The 24,732-nt window shown below is 39.1% G+C and overlaps 1 protein-coding gene across 4 annotated transcripts in view; it reads left to right on the top strand.

Moving 5' to 3' along the window:
* Positions 1-24,732, top strand: part of ptprub (protein tyrosine phosphatase receptor type Ub) — a 311,934-nt gene that overhangs the window by 147,052 nt on the left and 140,150 nt on the right. For all 4 annotated transcript variants that reach the window (XM_014016596.1, XM_014016595.1, XM_014016594.1 and 1 more), the window contains exons 3-4: positions 7,408-7,679; positions 24,205-24,286. In XM_014016596.1, the coding sequence (XP_013872050.1) occupies positions 7,408-7,679; positions 24,205-24,286 (354 nt within the window). The remainder of the gene's footprint in view (positions 1-7,407; positions 7,680-24,204; positions 24,287-24,732) is intronic.

Below are 24,732 nucleotides of genomic sequence, written 5' to 3'. Positions count from 1 at the left end.
ATGATTAAGTTACCTCCCTCTGAAGCACATTAGTGTGATTGCTTTGTTGACATGAGTAGATGAATGAATTAAACTTTCAAATTTATAATGAGAAAAGACAAAAGTCATGATGCTCAGTGGCACCAGCAGGAGCCCCTGCGCTGACCACTAACTTTCCCTTTGGAGACAAACAAATTACATCTGAAATTGAAAATGGATTCTTCTTTAAGACAAATAAAATGTATAAATCAGCTCTCTCGCTAGCATCAGCTTCTGTAGCACAGTTTTTTTTCTAACTGCACTTTTGTTAACTTTAACATTTTTATGTTTTTTTTTAGTTTCTCGGAACATTACATAACCTGATCTCGTGGCGAACGTCCAAAGATCCTGGGAAAACTGGCACCTGTCTCGATTGCTTTCACCTTCTAAACAACGCTACTTTCTGCAGACTGATGGACTYTAAATTGTTTGGAAATGACCTTAAAACATTAACCTGATTGATGGGCTGTAATGTTTGTTTTGTTCAGACAATCTTTGATGTCTTTCCTACTTGGCATCCTGTCCATACACAACTGATTGCAAGTGSATCTAAATGTGCCYCTTTTCCACTAGTGCCACTTAGTGTAGTGTCGGTACGGTTCAGTACGATTCCAAGCCTTTTCCATTAGGCCAGATTCATGGAACCGGCCCTTTTTTAGTACCTACTTCATTGCGGTTCCAAGCGGTCCCAGTCGACACCAAAATGCAATGACAGAACACTGTTCGTCACTGATTGGCTAGGGGGTGGAGTCACTGGTTGCGTCTAAGCTGCCTTTACAACAAAAACTCGAGGTGCCATTTTTTCAATTGTAGCAGTGACAGTCGTGTTTCCATCCAATTTTAATTCAAATTTTTAGCGAATTTATAAAATTTCAGAACTTATTCGACAAATGTGTTTCCATCTCTCATTTTGCGCATTAACTTTTTTTGAAAAACCCAAAAACCACCTCCACCAACCGCCCAAAACACACCCACTGGAACCGGACTGGAACGTCAATGGAAAAGCACCCGAACAGACCCGTTTCCAACACTGACCGTACCGACACTACACTAAGTGGCACTAGTGGAAAAGGGGCCAATGTCCTTTTTATTTAGAGGTGTTCATAATTACTGATTATCATTTAAACAGGTTTTTTGTTAAAGAGAATTTGTTTTTGCTCCTAATTTAACTGGCTACAGTAAGGCTTGGTCTTAATGTTTTTCACACCATTTCAGTATTTTGTCGTAGCTTTTGTTAAATAAATAAATACGTGGAATAATAAGTTAATGCATTTACTTGTTTGAAATTCTAAGGATCAGGCATCCATCTTTCCCTGACTGTATGTATAACCTTTAAAAGTCAGAACTAGAGCACTCTTTATGCTAACGTCTTCATGCATCTTTTTTGCGCCCTTTCCATATTTTGTGACCCCACCGATTATAATGTATAACGGCTGCACGACCCCACCCTCCACTTATCGTCCTCGCATCCCTTCTGCGTCTGCTGTGGCGTACCACAGATAGTGTCACCTCCACCCTGTGACCAGGCTGTTGTCCAGCAGCTCTCTGTATGAATTATGATGCATCCTAATCTTGTTATGGAGGTTCTTTTGCCCTTGGGTGGAACATCAACGGATAGATGGAACTTTATCAGATTTTATGGTGCATCTGAGTGTAATTCATAACAGGTGCTGTCCGTCCTGTGCGTGGGTCAGGGGGTATGTATGGTCGTTTTTCGCAAAACAGTTTGATCTGAGTTGTTGCCCTATTTTTTTTCTTTTCATTTTACTATTYATAAAATTTCAAAAAATGAAAAAACATAATTTTATAAGCTGTGTGAAAAAAAGCACATCAATCCCAGAAATGTTGCCCAAATATCACCAGTTTAGGGGAGTTCCAAATGACATTTTACACGTTTTCACAATTTTGGCGCAGCCCATTGAGATGGTGGCTTTACAGTACAATCTTCCCATTTCATTCTCACCACGTCTTAACTTTACCTGAGTGCTGGTTACAGGAYGAACCCTTACCTCCTGTAGCCCCAAAAATTAATTTTTATTCTAAAATTGCCTGCTACCCAAAATCCTCATGGTCCACCATTTGTATAATGGTGTTTGGGAAACTCCATCTATCAGTCATAAAATACCMTTCAGGGTCAGATCAGGAATGTTGWTTCTYCGCATCCATCCAAATAACTATCATTGTCATGGACACTGATGTTAAAAAGATGTCTCGGTAWAACCTCCTCAGAACACTATTAAGAGAAAACTGGGTAATCTGAACGACCAGCAGTGAGAGCCTCTTAGAACTCTACCAAGGGTAACCCGCTGACTAACTGAGGAGAACTTTAACAATGATGTTTTGGGCTGTGAGGATCTCCATATTTGCACCAATGCCTCCCACCCGCATTAGAAGTTTAAGAAAGTCCAGTTAATTTTCATRAAGTTGAAACTTCAGGCTGTAAACCTAATAAATCTAGTTGATATCACTCATCCATCAGTCCTGGTTCCTTAATTCATTCCCCTCATCCCAAGATTTATGTTGTTACAACGGGAGTTATTTTAAAGTAACAACATGATGAACACATAAGTAGGCTATATTTATGGTRGTAGGTCAAAATATGATGGTGTTTATTCAAAAATAGCATATAGACAAATGGGACTTAATAAAGGGCTCAGTACTCGATCCAAGCCGAACAGTCGGCACACCGTCACAGGATTGTTCAATGTCGATTTTTCCACACACGTTTCACAGCCCTTAAGACACACTGCGCCAACCTCCTGGGAAACCCTTCCTGCTGCACCGTATGTCACTGCACAGGTTTTTTTCCTGCTGGAGTCTATACTGTGTGAGGGTAGGGAACAAAATCTGTCCTGGTTAAAGCTCCGCAATTTTGGTAGACCGATTTCTCCGTGCACAATGTTTGTGCGTCCTCCATCGATGAGTTGACAATTTGATTGTTTTTTTTTTTTATAAATGTCTGCTTCTGGGTACAACAGTGAGGCTCTGGAGTTGAGTGGTTAAGGAAAAGGCAGCGTCCGAGCTCTTTCATCAGAAACAAACACACCCACAAACTTTTGGCCCAATCACATCGTAATTTCTTATGAGGAAGGGGGATGAAAAGTTCTCCTGGCAGGTTGTGACAAGAAGAGGAGGAAGACTCAAGGCTGCATACAAAAGGACACAATTTTCAACATGCAGCTGTGATAATGAGGGCCGATTTTGCTTGTTTGGATGGAGAATGCAGAGGCCTGGGTGACTTGGATGCAGAATATTGTTATTTAAAAATGTTGCCTAGAGTGTTGTAGTGTCTTCCATTGATATTCAGAGGCTTACAAAAATAAAATACATGTTCAGAAATCTACAGCTTATTCTGTCCATTCTCCATGATTCAAGGTGAAGCTAAATGAAGTGCCCTTAAGGTTAATACTAACTTATTAACTTTCACATTGTGGATCACTTCATAAGGGAACCACCCAGCCCTGAAAAGCTTCCCTTTGTTTTTATTTTATTTATTTTTTATTCATTTTAGCAACAACTCCTGTTTCTCCTGAGATGTTTGATTGTGGGAAATAAATCAGGACAGTTTGTTTCTTATCTCATATCATTTGTGTCTTTTTCACAATGACCTGCAGTGATGTTGTTTTTCTATAGGCGCTCCAGAGTACCTTTAAGCAGAATTTGCACAGAGTGTCGGTGCTGAAAGGCTTTTTTCTCGCACCGTCGCTTTTGTTTAATGATGTCTGGGAATGAGCTCAGTAAATGTGGATAAAGGCCCTCTTGACTCTCATATATAGTGCTTAGATTATTTTTAAAACATTAATTTCCTACAGTATGTAAGACTTTACTCTTACATAATCTTACATTCTAAATTGACCTATCTGTTGAGTACTTACTGTGTATGAAAAAAAAAGAAAGAAAATGTCTTCTGCATGTTTTCAGAGAAGAAAATCAAGCAGATGGATTTTAGAAAACAAAAGCTTATTTTTTCTTCTATTATTGCAATTGCAATTTTTTTCCCAAAAATTTTTGCTGCACATTTTTTTTAGCCTTGTTTCTATTTTAAATCTTTGGTGGGGACTTTCTGATTGAGATTTTTGTTGTCCCTTACTAAAGTTATATATTTGATCAATTTGTTAGCATTGCAGTTTACACTTCTAAAAGAGGCTTCCAGTTGATTTTTAAATTCCTTCTTCAACGTAGATGTTGACGATTGAATTTTCAACACAATTTTCAAGCGTTGGCATAAGTTGTCTAAAATGTTATAGTGTGACAAATCTTTATATCAGGTATGTTGGGTGTGTTGCCATTTGCATGTTTGCAACTTCCGAGGTAAATAAAACACAGTAATACTGGTCGGTATTATTGCTCCTTATTATCTTTACTGTCATTAAATTGCTTTTTAATCAGACTGATTGCATCATTAGGCCCATCATCACAGAAACATGCTGCTGTTCTCCCTCATCTTCAGATCATTTCCCACAAGTCCAAAATGTACTCTGTGTTTATCAATCACACAACAAATACGCCTGCAGCRGTTCAGATTTAGTTTCAGTCATATATCCTTGTTCTGACAAGCTAATTAGCCCTGTGCTAATTACATTGCATTGAACTCTGTCACAGATGACACAAACCCTACAGATTAGGAAATGTGATGTCCACAGACCTTCAAAATCAATTCAGTTGATTTTGCATGTCTTTGATCTTGAAGCCATTTTTTTTATTTTTGTGTTTTTCTTTGTCAATTTTCTTAAAAAGTTGTCAGCTTACATGAGTAAATCCTGATTATAACGTCCATATTAAATGAGATATAGAATTATTTTACAAAATGTCAAAGATAACTGCACATAATACATCCAAGAGCCCCGTTCGGTTTGTCATAATGTCTGATTAATGGGCACTTATTTTCCTTCATCACGTCACGTTCATTCTTTATTTGAACAAATGACTTTAATGCTCGTCGTAATAAAAGGACGGCGGAGCGACCGGTCCTGGATCAGCGTCATGGTTCTTTGCAGAGTCAACAGAAAGGTTTTCATAATGTCTCTCTTTAAAAGTAGAAGACAGGTTCATCAGTGGGAACAAATGCTGCTCCTGAGCACTATGCGACTCCTTTCAGATTTTCAGGAGTGAAGGGAGATTGTTAAAGACCTAATTAAGCAAAGTAAAAATTAAAGCGCCAAGACACAATCCAGGAGCTTCTGAATGTGAGGCGAAAAGACCAACCCCCCCCCCCCCCGCTGCCTCTTCGCGTCAAGCTGTGAGTTTAGACTGTTAAAAAAATGGTCTTATTTGCGCTTAAAGAGATAATTAAGTGTTCCTTCAGTGTCTGGTGATGAGGCCGATGGGACCGTCAAGTGTCTGATTTGGCACTCGGTGAGGAGAAAAACAAAAGCTGAAAAGTTCTGTGCTCATATCTCGCCGCACGTCTGTTAAAGAGAGTTGCTCGGAGGCTGTGAAYGCATTTCGAAGTTCAGTGCGAGCTCTGTCTTTTTTTTTATTTTTTATTTTGTCTGGAAAGCTTCCCAATTTAGACGTGCAGACTGTGTGGGATGCAGAAAGTGTTTCTGACGAGTTACCATTCGCATGCTATTACATCTGAGTGGAAAAGAAATGTCTTCAGGACACCTGGCGCCGAGGCTGCGACTGTCTGCTCCCCCCCCCTCGAGCTCATTTCAGACTGAGAACAGAAAGACCTTGGTGTACAAAGACAACAGACTTGATTATGTGAGTACACAGGAAGGTCTCCGAACATTGTTGTGCTAATCACGTTAGCGGGCACAGACTCGAGGCAGGACAGATGCTTGGCAAAGGGCAATGGGGTTATGTTCTCCTGATTAGAAGAGGTTTTGGGAGGAGGAGGAGGGCGGGAGGGGGTTGTGAATCGTRTCTACTTCCTCGGCGTCACCTTGCAAAGGTAAACCAGCAATCAGAGTTTCCCCTTCGCGCTCAGTCAGTCGGTGTTCCCACCACCTCCCGCATGTCGGCTTCGTCTGTCTTCAACTTTCATGAGAGCCAGTCAGAACCGATCGTGTCCCGCACGTCCGACGAGCGCACGTTTCGTTTTCCTCTCCATCACCTGCCCACGCGCCCCAGTGAGTTGTCAGATGATAGTTTAGTCTTTCGTCTTACCGATTCACTCTTCTAAAAGTTGTTGAACCCATATTTGCCTCGTTGCGAGACGCCTCGCTTTAATTCGCACGAGTCTGCAGAGCTGACGTCCCACAGTGGCCCGTTTGYGAACCTCTTTCAGTTCTGTGCAAACTGAAGAACAGCTGAATACATACTGTACGTGCTAAATACATAACAGAACACAACAAACACAACAAACAACTTATGCTTGTTTGTTTTTTTCTCCAGTAATTGTTCCTACCAAAAGGATATGATWTGTTCTTACAATCAGCATTATTGCAGTTTTTCTATTTTTTTTTTTACGTAAAATCTATTTTTATTTCTTAGGATAAAAGTTTTGTTTTTATAAACCTTTAATGAGGTAAAATAATAGTTTATATCTGACCAGATTGATGAGCTAACACGTAATTTAAGTGCATCCAGAACCAAAGTTGATTGCTGCCTTATTACGTAAATCAGCTCAAATCTAAAACATGTCATAGAGCTTTATTCAAACTCTAATAAACTTTTACATTGGTGTCATTTTTTGTATTACACTGTTAATTAGGGTTTCTACTTAGTCTTAGGAGTGTATGAAATTAGGTTTTAGTCATTTCCAGGTCAGGATGGTTATAGAAAAGAGAAAGTAAAAAAAAAAAAAACTTGTTTCCAGACTCTTTCCTATCCCCAGGAAAGACAGACTTTTGCTGTCTTGTTTTTTCAGTTATTAACTTTGCCTAAATATACATCTCTTATACTTTCATGGATAAATGATGCTCAGGTGATAGAACAGATAATAAAAGTACTGTATATATTTCACATTTACGTTAGAGCCAACTTCTTAGACAAAATTGGAGATTWCATTGTGTGGTAACTGCTGTTGTCTTTTTGGTTTACTCTGATTTTTCCTGGTGTTCACACATGTAAAAAGAAAGGGCTAAGCCAGTGTAAAATTTAGAGTTTGGATTTTTTAAACAAAATTATGTGTAGGTACGTTTATTATCATGGCTCAAATATTAAGATATTCCTGCTAGAAGAACTCCAGGTTGCACAGGAAGTGCAACCTGTTGTTATTTGCTCTTGCAAAAACCCAAAATCTTGTGTAAWTAACCATGCAATGTGTAAGCAATGTTTTTACGCTTTAGTGAGTCAAAACGGACCTCTATGGTAGTTCAAGGATTGGCTTTGAAACAACCCACTTTAAGGCGTTTCCCTGTTTTTAGCTGAGGTACTAAGTTTGGGTTTCCCAGCCAGACCTGACGAACTACAACTGAATGGTGTTTTTCTTCCTCCTTTCAGGGTCCTACATGTTGGTGAACTCCTCCCAGCATGCCGCGGGCCACCGTGCTCAGCTGCAGCTGCAGACGCTGAGCGAGAACGACACGCACTGCGTCCAGTTCAGCTACTTCCTGTACAGCCGCGACGGCCACAGTCCCGGGGCCCTGCGGGCGTACGTGCGGGTGAACGGCGGYCCGCTCGGAAACCCGGCGTGGAACGCGTCGGGCTCTCACGGCAAGCAGTGGCACCAGGTCGAGCTGGCTGTCAGCACCTTCTGGCCCAACGAGTACCAGGTCTGAGCTTTCTCTGTTTTTTGCTGCTCCGCTGTTTAAAGACTTTTCTGATGAAGTGGCTGAATTTGTCTCACAGCTGGGCTCAAACTTTGTGTTAAATGTTAATAAGATCGTAATGGCTGTATATCTGATGATTTGTCCACAACAAAGATGTGCAGACCCACTGACCGATGCCTTGTGGAGCCTAAAAAATGCAATGCAAGTGACGCTCTGTTGATCGTTTCTCATTTTAGCCTCAAGGTGAATCTACAGTTAATTACTTACATTTGCAATTTAATTGGTACCGACTCCCCCGTGAACGTGGCCGTTGTTAACACTTGAGGTACCTAACCAGATGTGACACGGGAATGCGTGGTAAAGATTTCACCCTCTCAGGTTGTGTTTTCAGCCACTTTTGTGTGACGTTGTCATCACATACATGTCACCGACACTGACTGGCGTGCTCCGCGGGTTCCCGGTGCGCCGCGCTCTATCGATGGCTTGGATAGGTGAAGCCGGGGGGGTTATCCATTTATTAATCCAATATCGTCTTTCTGCAAACTCTGCTGAGCTGTCAAAAAGCAATTAGGTTGAGTAGTGTGCATTTTATCAAGAGCTGCCAATCCCTCTGACTTAATTAAATYCCCCTCAGCCCTGTGAGTTGTGACCTTCACCGTGTAAATAATAGTCCTTATGGTACAGACCTGAGGGTAGATTCATGTGGATAGTTTTCAGCCAACATGATCGAATCTACAAAAAAAMAAACAAAAGGTAAACAACTTTAAGTTAACAGGAATAAACAGTGTAACACATGACTTCCCCTCAAGGATGGTTCATGCAGAGAGAAAGTTTTCAATTGACTGAGTTAGGGGTGCACAGATAAATGAGCCGTCCAATCGATCGGCTCAATATCCTTCCTTTTGGGTGATACTTGAGAAGCCAGTCTTATCTAGTTCTGAAAAGGTCTGAAAATCAGCCACGGTCCACTTTTCTCTGCTGAGCACTAATGTCCAGTTAAAGGGGCAATATCATGTAAAATTAACTTTTTTTGAGTTTTATATCATGTTATAATGTTATACTCTCATAAAAAACATGCCCAAAGCCTTGCTTTGACTCATTCATGCATGTTTGAGAAATCCTGCAGCGTTTTTAGGAAGCCATGCTGAGGAGCAAAATGACAGGTGRGGACCAGAAACGCCCCTGGGACGTGTCTTTAAGCTGAGCTTCCTCATCACGGAGCACCCCTCCCACCCCACACACCCCGCCCATGACTCCTGCAGGCTCTCGGCAGTAACAGAGCAAACTGAAAGTGAAACTTAACTGTCTGCTGCTCTTAACGCTAGTTCTCACTCAGTGAAGCTCTTTTCAGATTAAAAATACCTTTGAGGAAATGTATTTTCAGATGCCAAGTAAACTGCATTATAGCGCATACAAACCCCACCCCCCTCCCACTGAACGCGATTGGACAGAAGGAGTTTCTTAAAGAGACAGAGGCCAATTTCAAGGCGTTTAGAAGAGGAAGTGATGAGAAGATAAGTTYRTTTTCTATTTAAACATTAAAAMAGCATTTTAATAACAACTAAATGTGACATAGATACTTTATTATGGCATTGTATTTAAATGTATGCCTGAGAAACACATAATATTGGCCCTTTAAAATACAATTTGTATTGTTTCAAGGTTATTCTGTGTTTTTCATTAAAATAATAGTGGAACATTCAAGGTGTATTGTGACCTTACAATACCTGACAGGGTCAGTTTAAATAAAATGGTAAATGGACTGTACTTATATAGCGATTTTCTACCCATCCAAGACACTCAAAGTGCTTCACACTACGATCTGTGTCCTCATTTACCCATTCACACAGCACTCTACTAGATCTACTACAAAGCTAACGTACAATCATCTATGGAGACTAATCAGTGCCAATCACATTCATACACTGATGGGACACACATCAGAGGCCTTAGGGGTGAAGTGCCTTGCCCAAGGACACAACAACTGAGACAGCTGGACGGGGGATCAAACTGGCGACCTTCCGGTTCCAGGACGACTCCCCTAACCACTCTGCCACAGCCGCCCCTAAAAAAAAAAAACAAAAAATTGGTATCGGACATCATTTGAATTGGCAGATCAGGCTTTTAAAGATTGGTGATCAGACAGAAAACTGCAAAAATAAATATCATCTTTCTGATGTACTTTTACCAGGTTCCTACAGAATCTGTAAACTTATATGAAAAGTATGGAATTAGTTTAAGTACCTTTCAGGTCTGGGTAAGTAAAGGTCAACTTAAAAAAAGGTGGTTTAAATCTAAAATGTATCACTGATGTTTCCAAATGGATTTCTTTGTTGGGAACCAACCTCTGTATTCAAAGCCATTCTCTAGAAAACAGATAAAAGAAAGAAGATACACAGCGAATGCAGAGAGAAGTGATGTTGTGTGTGCAGACAGTGATGAAGAGGCTGCAGAACTGTATTCTGAACTTGTTACTGTGACGTAATATAACCCTACAAATCCACGCAGCTCACTGAATAAGATATTTTCAGAACTAAGCGGCCTCATGCTATGTCAAAGGGTTGTTTTGTCAGTTTTTTAGTTAGTAGTCACTCCAGACACCTAAATATATGCTCTCAAGCATCGRAAAAGTGATTTTTCTTCCTCTACTTAAAGGGAACCCTTTGAGTATAAGAAACTAATACAGCTCCACGAGAACTTGTGTTTGACAAATCCCACAGAAACAGAATTACATAAATATTAGCAGCAAATCGGAACAGTAATGGTTTGTCCCTCTGACTGACTGACAGTATTATTGTATWTGATTAAAATGTATTATTAACACTAAAGTGTCACAATCTAAGCTGCTTTTTACAGTTGTAGTTGATGGAAGTGGCAGTAGTTTCAGCTATTAATACCATATATTTCCAGAAAAACATTAAAACGACAGGAAAAAAGAWCATTTCTGTATAAACTGGTTTTCAAATGTATTTTTTTCTCTTTTATATGAGATAATTGGTTTTCAGACACATACTGATGTTGAATTGTGACAACTTTAGAGAGATAAAGAAAAACACTTTTTTTGTTGGGCTGTTAACACACCATAGAAATCAGAAAGTATTCACTGTTYGGTGTCAAGTGTCAAAGCCCCCTAAATGCCTAAAAGCACTATTCATCCTTTTGCAATGTGTTGTTATGAAAGTCTTGGTAAATCATCCATTGTGTAATTTAAAAGAAAATCCTAATTAGAAACAAAAACTGTCAAATACATAGTGTGAAATAAAAAACAGAAGATTATCTTTTGAAAGGTAAAATAATAGAAGTTTGAGGTTACGTAACACAAAGTCTGCTAGGATGATTGTCTTCAAACTGTATTTGAGTGGATGATTTGTTTGAATTCACTTTAAAAGAATTAATTTATCATTTAAAATCCGAACTACACTTCCGCTTGTAAAACTTCAATGTAAGATTGCTGAGATTACTTGTGGAGGAAAATACCTGCAGTCCTGTAAATAATATCAAACAGCAGATTCAAGTGCTTTAGCTGCTACTTTTTCCAAAGACTACAGTAAAAATACTTGATTGTTGCAGAGAGATGTCTCAATGTGAGCGAGGATTATAATATTAAAACACCTGCAAACCTTGTTTAGTTTAATTTGCGAAACAACAATGGATTACATCATACTCAAAGGAAAAGTACTGATAATTGTTTTGGACCATCCAGCAGTATGACGCTGAAGATGAGAAGCAAGGCAACGTAAGCTAATGTTAGCTTGTTGTTGCTTGATAGCTTGCTAAAGTTGTTGTTTAGTTGAACTTGTGTGAAAATAAAAACAACGAAAAACCTTACAAATGATTGCAAATGATTCTTGTAAATTTAATCTYGTGTGTGATGTAAATCCCCCAGTCAGTGAATCAATYAATGGGCAACAGTAGCTGACATCAAATCACAGTACAAATCAGGCCGACCAATCAGAACAGTGTTTTTCTGAGTTTGAGAAATTGGGCTTAAACTGGGCCATACGAACTAATGCAAACACACAGAGCCCAGGTTTGAACCCAGGCTGGGACCTGCAGTGCAGAAAGGCCATTTGATGCGTCTTGAGGCACAGCTAATGGTGATTCGACATAATTGTAGCCTATGCAGAATTATTTTAAACTATCATTAAAAGCAACATTTTGTGAATAATGATAAATTGTTAGCACTACAATAAAATAGAGGAGTTACACTGTCATGTTGAAGTAAAAACACCAAAGATGTTTCTATGTTAAGTTGACATAAAAGTAATTAAAGAGCAAGAAATTACTTTAACGTAATGTAAAAACACCAAAGAAGTCTTTAAGTTTGGTGCAATTAGAAACAGTAAAAAAGTTTTKATGTAGATTTACGTAAATTCATCAAAGCAGAAAAAGTTGCTTAGTTAATGTCAAAACAACAAATAACTTTCAGTGTTGGGTTGACGGAAAGTCCTCAAAGAAAATAAGTTTTTTTTTAAGTTTGTGTAAAAACACAAAAGATGTAATTATAACAATTACTACAATCAGCAGATTTCCAATCACAGCTCTGCCAGACACGTCTCTGCTTTGAATTTTGCTCCTTGTAAACATGCTTATAAGCTCACCTGGCAGTAAAACCTCCCATCATTACACTTTTACCACATAATTAGGCCCTTTCTGTTCTTTTTATGGCTGTTTTTCATTACAAAACTGTTGCTTTTATAATACTCCTGCTCATTTTAAAAAATGGGTGTTTTTTTATCTTATTTTTCCTGAGCATTCAACAAWAAGAACTGCAAATGGCTGCCTGTCAACTTAAACAGCAGTTCTCAGCCATGGCATCTCTAAAGCCCTACAGGGACTCAGCAACCACTGTGGCACTCTATCTCGACATCAGTGGTGACATGTCATAAAAAAAACTGTAACATTGTGTTTACCCCGCCCTCTGTTTTACACAAGTAAAAATTTWTTYRGCCCTGTGCTTTTAAAYGATTTRTTGTCCATGCCCTGCTTTCCTCWTTTTCCTCTAGATTTGTGTACTTTCTTGTCTATCAGTCCTGCAAGCATGGCAGTAAACACCGAAGGCTCATAGGTGACTCAGAATAACACTGCAGCTGCCAATGAGAGGCTGCAGCTACAAGAAGGAGGTTTATAATGGGTTTATGAGGAGGAAGAGGAGGAGGAAGGAGAACAAATCGGACAGGAGAAGAAGACCGGCCTAGCAGATAAATTAGTATTGACTGTACAGCCTTTTAATAGAACAGCTTAAACTGCTAATGGCCTTGCTTTTATCTTCAGTTGGGGGGAACATACCGTTCAAATTGATTGGATTAAATTGGCTAATATTGGGGATTTGATCACCAGGCATTGGCACCATTAGAGCAAATGTATCCCAGTGTATCTGGCAAGGACTTAAAGCTATACATTTTTCGCTCTCCGCTTCAGCTCTTAAACGTCGCATTAGCTCAGCTGACCTCATACTGCTTCTGAGTACAAAAGGAGCCAAACAAACTGCCCCCGCAAAGTCACATATACCACGGCTTACATTGCTAATCCCTCACGCAGTCAAAAAAAAAAAAACCTCAGCGGAATGACAGAGAGTCTTGTCTTGTAGAATGCCACTGCTCTCCTTTACACAGACAAAGCAGATAAAAGGGAATGGGGATGTGAAAGGCTGGATGTCTTCTTTAGAGTCAGCCAAACCCTTGGTGTTAACTGGCGAATGAAACAGAGGCTAAACGTAAAAGAAAGACAATGAAAATCTTAGAGCTTACTTTGGTTTAGAACAATTCCTTCAGAGAGCTGAAGCTGCAGCTCGTGTGATTTTTTTATATACTGCAGATTTTTTATCTGAATCCAATCCAAGGTTGTTAATTTCTRGTTTGTGGCGGTATGATTTGTATCAAAATCAGGCTTTTAGCAGGCAGTTTTGAAGATGGTGTAAACATTTTAGGCTGGGGGTTCTATCATTACACACTCCCATACCCACTACTGAATGTTCCATGCGGGTAGCATAGATTGTAGCAACAACAGGTACAAAAACTGTTAAATCACTACCCAACTCCTCTATCCATRGAGTGCTGAGTGGTCGGGGGGTCGTCTTCCAATGCAAGAGTTGGTGGTTCGATTGCACCGCTTTTCAGTACATCATGATTTAAATAGATTAGCTTTGTAGAATGGGTGATGAGGGCACAAATTGTGTGTAAAACTTTGAGTATCCTGGTTGGATAGACGTGTTTTATGAGTACAGTCAATTTACCATTTACCAAGCTCGGCTCAGTTTATTCCTTATGTCCTTATCAGCTTCATAAACTTGTGGTCCATTCTTGGTGCATACTCACTTCTGGATCTGAGTCAAAATTTTACCAAGACCTAAGGTCCATTCCCACCCTACTCCTATTTGTCTAGTAGGCACATATAATGTGCATGAGAGTGAAAACTGTGCCTCATCCAGAGAAATGTCTGTTACATTTCAGTGAACCTGCTGATYGGCTCGGCGCTCTGAATGTGTTGTTTCATGGAAATCAGGCATCAAAAAACTGAGAGGGCCGCGAAGCAACACGTCGACATCCCTCTAGCTAAAAGCCTGATTGCAAAACACTGTCAACTGTATGATACATTACAGATACACAAAGAACAAAGTACAATACAATAGGATTCACCACTTGATACATCAATGCAAGGACATTTAAAGTATCAAAGCTTGTGCATGTATGTATATGGGCATGTATATGTATGGGTATGTATGTAGGTATGTATGTATTTGTATGTAAGTATGTATATGAAAGTGTTTGGATATGTAGGTAGGGGCACGGTTGTGTATATATTTGTATAGGTAAATGGGTATGGTTTTCAGCAAGGCTTAAGTCATTATAATTATTATGCATTTTTGTTGCTGTGGTTTTGCTATCTTTGTTTTGTAGGTGTGGAGCCGAGAAGTACGGTGTGCTGTCTTGTGTTTTCTCAACATATAATTYACATATCTTCTAATCTCTTTTTCACTCTTTCTCAATGCATTTCACTTTTTTTCTTTCTTTTCTTCTTTTTCTCCAAAAAAAAAAAATACATAATAATGGTGTGGAAAGGATGGCTAAAGGGGGAGAAGGGAGGCCAGAACAAAAAAAAACAAAACAAAAAAAAATAAAGTATCAAAGCTGTGATCCAATGTTTGTCATTGGATCAAATGATTAACTAATTGATAACAACTACAGTACATTTTCATAAAACAAGACTTAGAATTAACAAGTAAACAAAAATGAAACCTAGTACGGAATTTACAAACTTCCAGGAAGTAGATATGCTCAACACTTTTTTAGTAACTGAAGAGAACAGCAAATGTATTTTCTACACGAACAATTAAACATTCATTTGTTTTTATTACGATTCTTGGATAACATCTATTAGAAAAATACTGTATATTTGTCTGCCTTACTGTTCGTAACAGTCTTTCAAACAAAGCTGTGTTGTGGCACTGCTGTTCTCCTCCTGACCAGGAGGTGTCACTATAGAGGAAACTGCAGCACAGCAAAGACGGCACAATAAAAAAAGTCCAACAAGAACTCGTGTTTTCATTCAACAACATTCCAACATGTCTTCTTTTGTTTTGAGCACATGTCTGTACAAACGAACCTGCGTGCAGACTTTATCTAATCATCAAATTGAACAGATTTTTTTGGCTCAGCGATATAAAATAAATAAATAAAAGGACATGTGAAAAATTGTATTTCCCAAACTGAATAAATTCACAGCTGCTGTACCGAATCAGTCACATTGTGCWCACTGGTGTCAATCCTTACAAATCTGTTATTTTCAAATCCCTAGTCCCATTGCAAATTTAATAAAATCACTTTGGATTTTAAGTGATCAGCAGCCTGATCTGCCTTATTGTTAAACAAACAAAGTTCTCTTTTAAAGCTGAGGTGGAGAGGAGCCACTTCTTTTCACTGAAGTAAAATAAATCCCGGTAGGATAAACATAATCTCAGACATTCTTTAAGTACACCCCCCGCCACCCCACACACACACACACACACACACACACTTTTTTATTAGAGTCAGGATATATTAGAGCATCCAGTTCTTTGCCGGCAGCACATGGTTACAAAATGTCAGGGTAGCCTTTTCGCTCTGCTCAGATCCAGATGGTAGATTACACTCAAGGATGCTCGTTTTATCATGATTTTTGGTGTAATGAAATATCTTGTTTACGACACACACACAGTTGATGTTTGGGTCTGGTAAATGTCATTGTGGAATAAAATTTAAATAAGAGCCTGTAAAATGCTCTGATAATCACCAAAACTAAGAGGATTAAGTATGCTGGACACCCCCTCCAAAAAAATAAACAAATAAATAAATAAAAATTGACCCCAATCTTATTTATTCACCTACCTGCTGATTCGGAAAATTATTTACGTGATTGCTTTCAGCTTAGAGATTTTATCACTAAAACAAGATTAAGATCCCCCATGCCCATATTCCCATTCTTAAATGTCTTTACAAATAATTTGCTGTTATATTCTCTGTTTATATTTGCACACATCACTTCTTGCTGTCGCAGCTGTGAATTCTGTGGATTTTGAGGCTAAAATGTAAGAGATCACCTTGAGGTGTCTCGCTAGAAGCCATCTGGTGAGACTGGTATGTACACAGCCATATATATATATATATATATTGCTTTTTATTGGCAGAGGAGTTTGCATTACCTGCAGAAGCCTGTTATCAAATATTAAAGATGTTATCCAGCCCTTCTAGTCTGGCGTCCCCCTTTCACCCTTTTTTCTGTCTTTTCCACTTCCTTTTTTCACTTATTCATCTTCTCTCAAATGTCAGAACTTCTTTAAGCTTTCTTCTTTTCTGACTTCTACTATCTTTTGTTATGTTTTTAAAGTTTTACCTGTTGCAGGTATTTGAAATCCTTGCTTTACATTACTTGTAAAGCAAGTAAAGACTTGTAATACTTGGCATTTTTTAAATCTGACTATGATGGCCATGAATTGTTCCTATACTGGCAAGACTTACATGATAAAAGCTCTATGGTCTTATTTTAATCAGTTTTCAARCAACTATTTTATTGTTTCCCAAACTAAAACCTAATCATCAGGGCAGGAGCATGGGTCACTTGGGGGTGTCTTGCTCCACGAAGGTCCTTTGGGTCCTATTGTTTGTTATATGGCACATTGTTCATTGTACTTAGTGTAAGTGTTGCACAAAATCATATTGTGTGCAATTAATCATCAGAAAAACTACAGTATCACTGATTAAGATAATGCTAACATGGAGCTAASACAGCCACTAACACTACAAACTTGTTTGATTCCTTGAGACCTCACCATAAATTGGGAGTAAAAGAGATATAAAAATCAAAGAATATGCAAACCAAAGCCACAACATCTGCCACAACAAACTCTCCTCTGTCGAATGGTGGAAACAAATCTAMTCAGCCGAGAAWGTTTACACTAGAAGGAGGTAACATTGGGCAGGCTGTGGCTCTTAAAATAAATAGGTTAGTTTCACTGAAGWTGATGTATAATTGTAGAACACAGGGTAACTGATTTAGAGTCAAAAACATGCAAGTGCATTTGTCATCTATTAATCGTTATCAGCTAAACACGACAATTAATCCATGATTATTTCTTTGCCAATATGACCCAACCCTACTCAGTGTGTTGTATAAAATATAGTGTTGAGATTTTAAACTTTGACGTCTGGAAACAAAGTTGAAATCTGTGCTGCTGAGGCGAATTATTTATTTATTTATTTATTTATTTTGATGTGTGACAGGGAGTATTGTTAGGGCAGGCAACCGACACTTCCGTAAGAGGAGATATATTCAGCTAGTGTTAAATAGAAAAATAACATTAGATCAACAACAACATATGTATTCAAAAAAAGTCTCTTGGAGTATGTGTGGCCACAAATTTGTTGCGTCTCCAAAGTTAAGTCAATATTTCACTGGAATGCAACAAGTTGCCGACTCAGTTTTGTGAGAAAATAATTGTATTTTAAGTTGAAGTCCACCTCAAATTTGAGCGTTTGTAATCAGTGTTCAGTTTTTGAAACCCGCAGTTCAATTTTGTGTGCACAACTTGCTAAACTGTTTTCTAGGCTGTGTACATTATCCTGTTTCCCACCTTGACCTGCTTTCTTGACAATTGCCCCCATATTTATGACTTAATGTACAGGAGAACACTTCAGAAATTAGGGCGGGCAAATTTATACCAGTTTTTAAGACGTATTAGGATCAGGGAACYGGTGGAAGAGAACTTGGATAGGTGTAGGTATGCACTTGAAAGAAGAGGAATAAAAGGAAAGTCAGCCATAGCAAGACAGACTACATGTGTGAGTGAGGGGKAGGCAGGTGGAACATTGAGGCTACAAGGAGCAGAGGCCCCCAAGGTAAAGGACTTCGTGTCGACTGGCCAGTAAAACTGGGAGTGTAGTAAAGAGGTGAAGAAGAAAATCCACTCAGGATGGAGTGGATGGAGAAAGGTTCCAGGGCTGATTTGTAACAAAAGGGTGGCAGAAAATGTCAGAGGAAAGCTTTACAAGAGAGTATAGAGACCAGTTAKGTTGTATGGTTTGGAGACATATCGACAAAAAGAACTGAAAATTCTTCTTGGAAATGACAAGGATGGAWAAGTAGGAACGAGATCTTCAGAGGTGTAGCACAGATTGAACCACTGAGAGAAAACTAGAAAGGCCAGACAGATGGTTTGGACATGTCCAGAGAAAGGACAATGGTTATGTTGATAGAAGRATGTTAGAGATGTTGGTAGAGTAGTTGGAGTTGGTGTTCCAGTTTACCTCTTTTATTGTCCTAATTTTCCACAGAGAAAAGACTCACATGAGTTTTAGTAATATTTTTTCCTAACATATAAAACAGCCAATAAATGTCAACATTGTATTGCTGATCTTTTTACTTTCAAATGTAATAAGCAGTAGTTTGTATAGGTAGTATTTTAAAAACAATTAACTGATTGTGCTTTCATTATTTAAAGTTATAACTGAAGCCAAAGTTCTTTATTTGTTTTCCTTGGGAGAGATTTTGCATGGTTTTTAAAGGGCACTGCTGCACAGACATAAAAAAAGAAAATTCRGTACAGTAATACAATAGGACCACTGGAACAACAATATAATATCAGTACAGTGAAATCCTGAAAAGTTGCATTGCACAGATTGTGGACTCAGTCGTTCGCAGATTTCTTTCATGGAACCTAAATACCAGTTTGTGGTAATCCTTTTAATATCGTGGAAACTGGAAAGACTTTACAGTCGCTCGTGCTTTGTGTGAGTTTTCAAGCTAAATTATTAAGAACAAAAAATACAGTTGACTAATTTTGTAACATAAATATTAACATGAATTCAGTTCCATAAAAAAAAACCTCATTGCAATACGTGTTGCATACCATAAACCCACGCTCCACCCGGAGTGCAGTATGTCCACCTTCAGTACCGTGTAAATGCTAACAGTTAGCTCATGTGTGTCTTTGTTTGGTTCTTCCTGCATTAAAATATCACCCTAAATACATTTGCCTTTTCTGAACCACATCCAATATTTGCGTTTATTCATAATTTGCGGATTCTCTAAGAATGTAACCCCTGTGAAAATTGGGGCTCCGCTGTAAAAACATGACAGTAATAAATAATTCAAACCAGTGTGCAAAAACACAAACTTTGAAAATGCTGCAGAATTTAGCCATGTAAAATTTACTAAGTACTAGTTTTGATTTTTTGTTAATGACTGATAGAGGGGTGAACAAGTGTATGCATCTCTTATATTTACAAAAGGGGATCGCTGTAAATATGTTTCRTGACTTTGAATTAGTTTAATTCAGCAAGAAAAGTAACAGAAATGGTTCCTACGATTGGAAAGGTTACAGATCAATATTTTTTGAGTCCATCATCATTTCCCTCAACATCATCTTATTTTCAATGAATTTCTCTAAAGTCTCGACCCAATCAGCAGACAGCTGGCACACAAAGGGTGTGATGGAGAATCTGAGTCTTTTTTTCCCCCAAGCTGAGTTTAGGTTTGTGAAATACAGCAGAAATTGCAGTGAAATGCTTGACATTTACATCGTTTCCTCCAACCAGACTGTTTTCCTTTGGCATTTCCACCTGAACAGATTTAGTTCAACATGGGAATATCTCTTTGTGAACTTTTAAAGAGGTATTTTTTTATTTTTTTGGTAAGATAACCTGTGACTGAGTCAAATAGTGAGAGAGAAAGCCTTTCGTGGCTAATGATGATCCCTAACTGGAAAAAGAGCTGTTTYACAGAGCCAAATATATCCTTTCTTTATTCCTATACTTTACTGCTCGCTCTCTCTAAAAAATAAAATAAAACAATGTTACAGGGTAATGTAATACGTTTTGGTAATGTGCGTTTTATATCTGCCATGAATCACTTTGTCCCCAGTTTTAAAATTTTATCCCCAGAGGATGGTCTCTGCGCTTTTCACTTAAAGTGAAAGTAAAGCAACAGCTTGTTAGAATAAAGTATGAGCAAATGCAGAGTTTCGCAGAGAAAGTGGCTTTCAATAAAAATCCTGGAGCTTGTTTATTGAAATAAATGCTCTAAATGTCTCCTTAATAACTTGCTTTGCTAATGGCAAAGAAAACTAGGGATTAACCAGCAATCAATCTTTTCAGCATTTTAGCTCAGCAGAGAGTAATAACAGCTTCAATTAGACTTTCAAGATGCTCGTTTTTTTCTCTCTTGCTCGCTTGTATACCATCAAGTCTAATCAGTGTTTCTGGCTAATTTTGATGTTTGTCTAATGGCGTGGTCGTGTGTGTTTGCTCAGCTAATTCAGGTCAGCGTTGAGGTAAATTGTGCTTTAATTGTTACTATTATAGCTTTTTGTAAGTTGAAGCAGAGGGATGTAAAAACAAAAGGAGCTGCAAGAAGAAAAGATGAGCATCAAAGTAAAAGTGAGTCGGTGCAGGCTATAAATGCGAAATGGGGAAGTTGTGGCTGCACAGGCTTTTTGAGTAAATCGGCAACCTGAAGGAGAAAAAGAAAGAGGGGAAATTGGAAATGATGAAAACAGGAAATGTTAAAATCACTTGTTAAGAGGCGGTGGCACCTTCCAGCTCAGGTTTCAGCTTGTGGCTGGGAACAAACAGAGAAATTGACTCTGGCAGAAAGAGATTAGCCTCGGTGTTTCTCTCCAAGCAGAGTAACCAGCTATAGAGGAGGCCAGGTGTCTCTCCAGCTGCAGGAGACCCCAGCTGCCAGGACCTTTCCTCCTGCTTTCTTCTTTCACCTTTCCCTCTGTTAGCCCGACCACTTCCGTTTCACTTTTTATTCTGCACCGAGTTTTATAGCCGACCCCAATCTCCTCGCATCGCTCGAAGATCTCAATGTGAAGGTGTCTTTAGGGGTCGTGCACAACCGGGTTTGTTTTCAGAACAGTCTTCATTATCTAAGTCCAAAGAGACAAACTGTGTTTGGCCACGGAGTGGAGAAGATTGGAAAGTGGGCCAAAGGTCCTGAAGATGTTGCCGTGACCCTTCTGTGAGGATCATAATGGTGAAGATATTGTGTGTTATTTTGTGTGTATCACAGTTTTTCCATGACATGTTTTGGAGGAAAATTATTAATATCCCTTAGTGTGAAACMTTGTAGTTATRGRTGTCCYGCTCAGATACTCAGTATCGGTATCRTGGCAGATATGRCCAATTTTTKRAAAWYSGGKWRRAWYSGRWTTMRKYMWKKKRWYMGGSCSRWYCMRKTTTYMSMRMMRKTTTYMRSMWYMWYMWKSYTTWMMASYKSCSKTWARRARKYMARRWKSMMCCMARKWWKSMAMCMWKKYCMSMRKGKKGGRAMMMYTTTMMAWKGRAAAMMAWKRWKSYKRAAMYKSMWYYTKSMAAAWYYKSMAAMYKGRWKKTTYYYSKKGKKRGRRWMRSMRGGSYYSSYTTWAWWYYWMCMAMYTTKKYMMYTKGRAARRAAWWAARRAAWWAARSYWWYMGGKYKGTATYGGAAAGACTAATCTTTAAAAAAATTGGATTGTATYGGGAGCCAAAAAATCTGGATCGGTACATCCCTAATTGTAGTCGGCACTGAAACACTTACTTTATTCWCGAGTTTTGTTTTGTTTWTCTACACAAATACGGTTGATTATAWGRGACTACCTAAAATCTGCTTGTCGGTTCGTCCATCTGTTTTTTACGCTCCTGTGGTAGCCATGTGRAGCTGCCTAAACGCTTGCTTATACAAAGCACCGCCTATTTTTACCTAGCTCCTCCCTGAAGCTCCAACTGCAGCTGAGATCCAGCCCCACAGAGCACCCCTCCCMCAAAGCATTGTTTGAASAAGTGCTGAACTGGGAGCGTCAGAGGAGGTTCTTAAAGAACCAGAGGCCAATTTCAAGTCGTTAAGATAGACTATGGTGCAAAGTCAAATTTATTTAGATATATACAGTTACTTGATTGTGGTAYAGAATTGAACTACGTRTCTGGAAAATACATAATACCGCCCCWTTAAAGCCGCCCAGTCRRTACAGGATGGAACGGACGRTRTTTTCAACAAATCAARTGAACCACAGAGCCACAGTTTTATCCATTCGCAGCAGACTAGGGTGGGTTTTTTGTGATGTACAGATGCAGAGAGTTCTGTTTCTGCCTCTAGGGTCTCCTTCCAGGATGTGCCTAGAAAACCTTCAGAACAAGGATCTCAGGAGGCATCTTAATCAGTTACCTGCACCACTACATTTGACTTCTTTTGATGCTCAGAAGCTAAGGCTSTGTGTACACTCAACTTCTCATGGATATCCTTAAGGCTGAGCCATGCCACCTTAGGGAGGACGTCTATTTCAACTGGTTTTATCCAACATCTCGTTCTTTCAGTCATGATCTACACCTCATGGCCAGAGGTGAGAGTTTCTACAGAGAGAGAGTGGTAAAAGGAGATGTTTGCCTTTTGGCTCAGCTCTTTCCTCACCCTGGCAGACTGGAGCAACGCCATCATTACTGTAGTTGAGGCACAGTCCCATCAGTCCTTTTATTGCTCCTCTTCTGATCTGGAGGCATTTCTATGACCCGTTTATTTATTTTTCTCATACTTGTGATTTAAACGTCGTAACACCCGTACTAACACTTTTTTAAACAAATTTTTCCTTTTGTCTTTATACCTCTTGTTCACAACAGCTTTTTTAAGGGGAAAAATGATTTGTACAACTTTTGCTTTGTGCTCTTGAAAMCACAGCTTCAAAGCCATTTTTCTATGCCTGCCAGAAATTGTCCCAATTCAGTTGTCATTTACTCGAATATCGTCAGTACCTCAGAGAAAACTATACAGTATTTGGGGGGAAACGTGTGTTTTATTAGAATCTTTATCTAAACTAAAAATGCTCTGGTCAATGTTCCTTTTAGCACCTGCTTGGCATCTGAATGGAGAATTTTTCTAAACAGAAACAGTTTTACACGCAGTAAAAAAAAATCATGGTTCAGTTGGGGCCAGAAAGAAAGGAACGATTGTAGACAACAAGCATTCAGAGTAAAATAGGATATACAAGGCCAGGCCAGGGGGATGCTTGGGAGTTGAAATGGACATGTATCTGTTTATGGCTTCAAGCAATGTCTGCACTTTCATTTTCTGAGAAAGTTGCCACACGTTTTATCACACATTCTTCTATTCAAGTTTTTTTTCTTTTTAGTTTTTCCAAGTACAGTATATTCAATTGAGGAAAAAACTCAAGTCTATGTTGATAGTTCTGCAGCACCAAACCAATAAACTGTTGATTCTTACACAGTCTGCACCTTTTTTTTTATTTAAAAGAAACAGGTTACAAGATTTAATCTGATCTGAGTGTGTCCCTGCGTGTGTGTGTGGGAGCGAGTTGGGGGGACCTTTGTAAAAAAAAAAAAATTAAAGCCCAGTGACAGAAACCATGTTGTAATTATTTGGTTCTAAGATTATGAGAAACAATAACTCAACACTGGGCTGTGATCAAACACGTGGATGGGAGACCGTCCTTGGTGCCTTGAAAACAAACATCCCCCTCCTGTGTCTCATAACTCTCCCACTATTACTGAGGATGGTGATTTGATATTGATTAGGTTTCATGAGGGCCCACCGCTCATCCAGCTTATTGTTCCATGGGACAGAATGAAGGTTTGTCCTCCCTGGAGTCTCGTGGCCTTGTGCGAGCTGTATTATCTGYTGTTATGGCTGCACACCAAGCCTGTGCCCTGCATCCGTGATGGAGCTCGTGACTCGGGCACCACATCGCGCGCTTTGTGATAAAGCAATTATTTCCCATGGCCCCGCGGACTGAGACAAAACTTATCTCAGTGTTGATGCTCCCGAATTTCTCTTTATTTTTTTTTTCTTATTGTCCGGGTTTTTGTTTTGGGTCAGCAGATGTGAAATGGGCCCGCTCGTAATTAATGCGTCTGTCACCGAGGGCGAGTGGGACGAAGAGAATTCACACAGACCTGGGTGTTGGAAATTGCTCTTCCACTTGCATCTGTGAAAGCTACGAGGTTGCTCACAAGTATGTGCTCATTCAGGCCTATTCATCAGATATTCATGCTCACTTTTGCAGGTGCTGATCGAGGCAACGGTTTCCAGGGAGCGGCGAGGTTACATTGCCATCGATGACATCATGGTGCTCAACTATCCCTGCTGTAAGTGCCACTTCTGACTGGTTACACAAGGTGCTGCACGAAAGAGGCATTTAGCTGTTTGATGTGAGGAAAATGTATTTTAATGTGACATGAMGATTGAATAGAATTAGAAAAAGAGTGGCTGCTTTATAAAAACAACCGGCATGATGGGATTTTAACCCTGTCCGTCTGAGAAAATACCAAGAACTTTGAGTTTTTAAGGCTGAACGTTTATTTCACAGGGATTACTTTGTTTAGGTGGGGTTGTATGGAGTAGTTATGTGAAGTCAGTGTCTTACCTGCAGTAGACAGTAGTCAGTTTGACCTCAGTTTGGAGAATCAGAGAGAAATCTTCATGGAGAAGTCAAGCTAACTGCTCTTCAGATTGGGGCCTGTTCAAAGCAAATTGCTTCTGTCTGAAACCTTTTTTCTAAGAGAACACAACACAACACAACACAACAAAAGGT

The sequence above is a fragment of the Austrofundulus limnaeus genome, unplaced genomic scaffold, assembly GCF_001266775.1.
Source record: "Austrofundulus limnaeus strain Quisiro unplaced genomic scaffold, Austrofundulus_limnaeus-1.0 Scaffold148, whole genome shotgun sequence".
NCBI lineage: Eukaryota > Metazoa > Chordata > Actinopteri > Cyprinodontiformes > Rivulidae > Austrofundulus > Austrofundulus limnaeus.
This window is presented reverse-complemented; position numbering and strand designations above follow the sequence as displayed.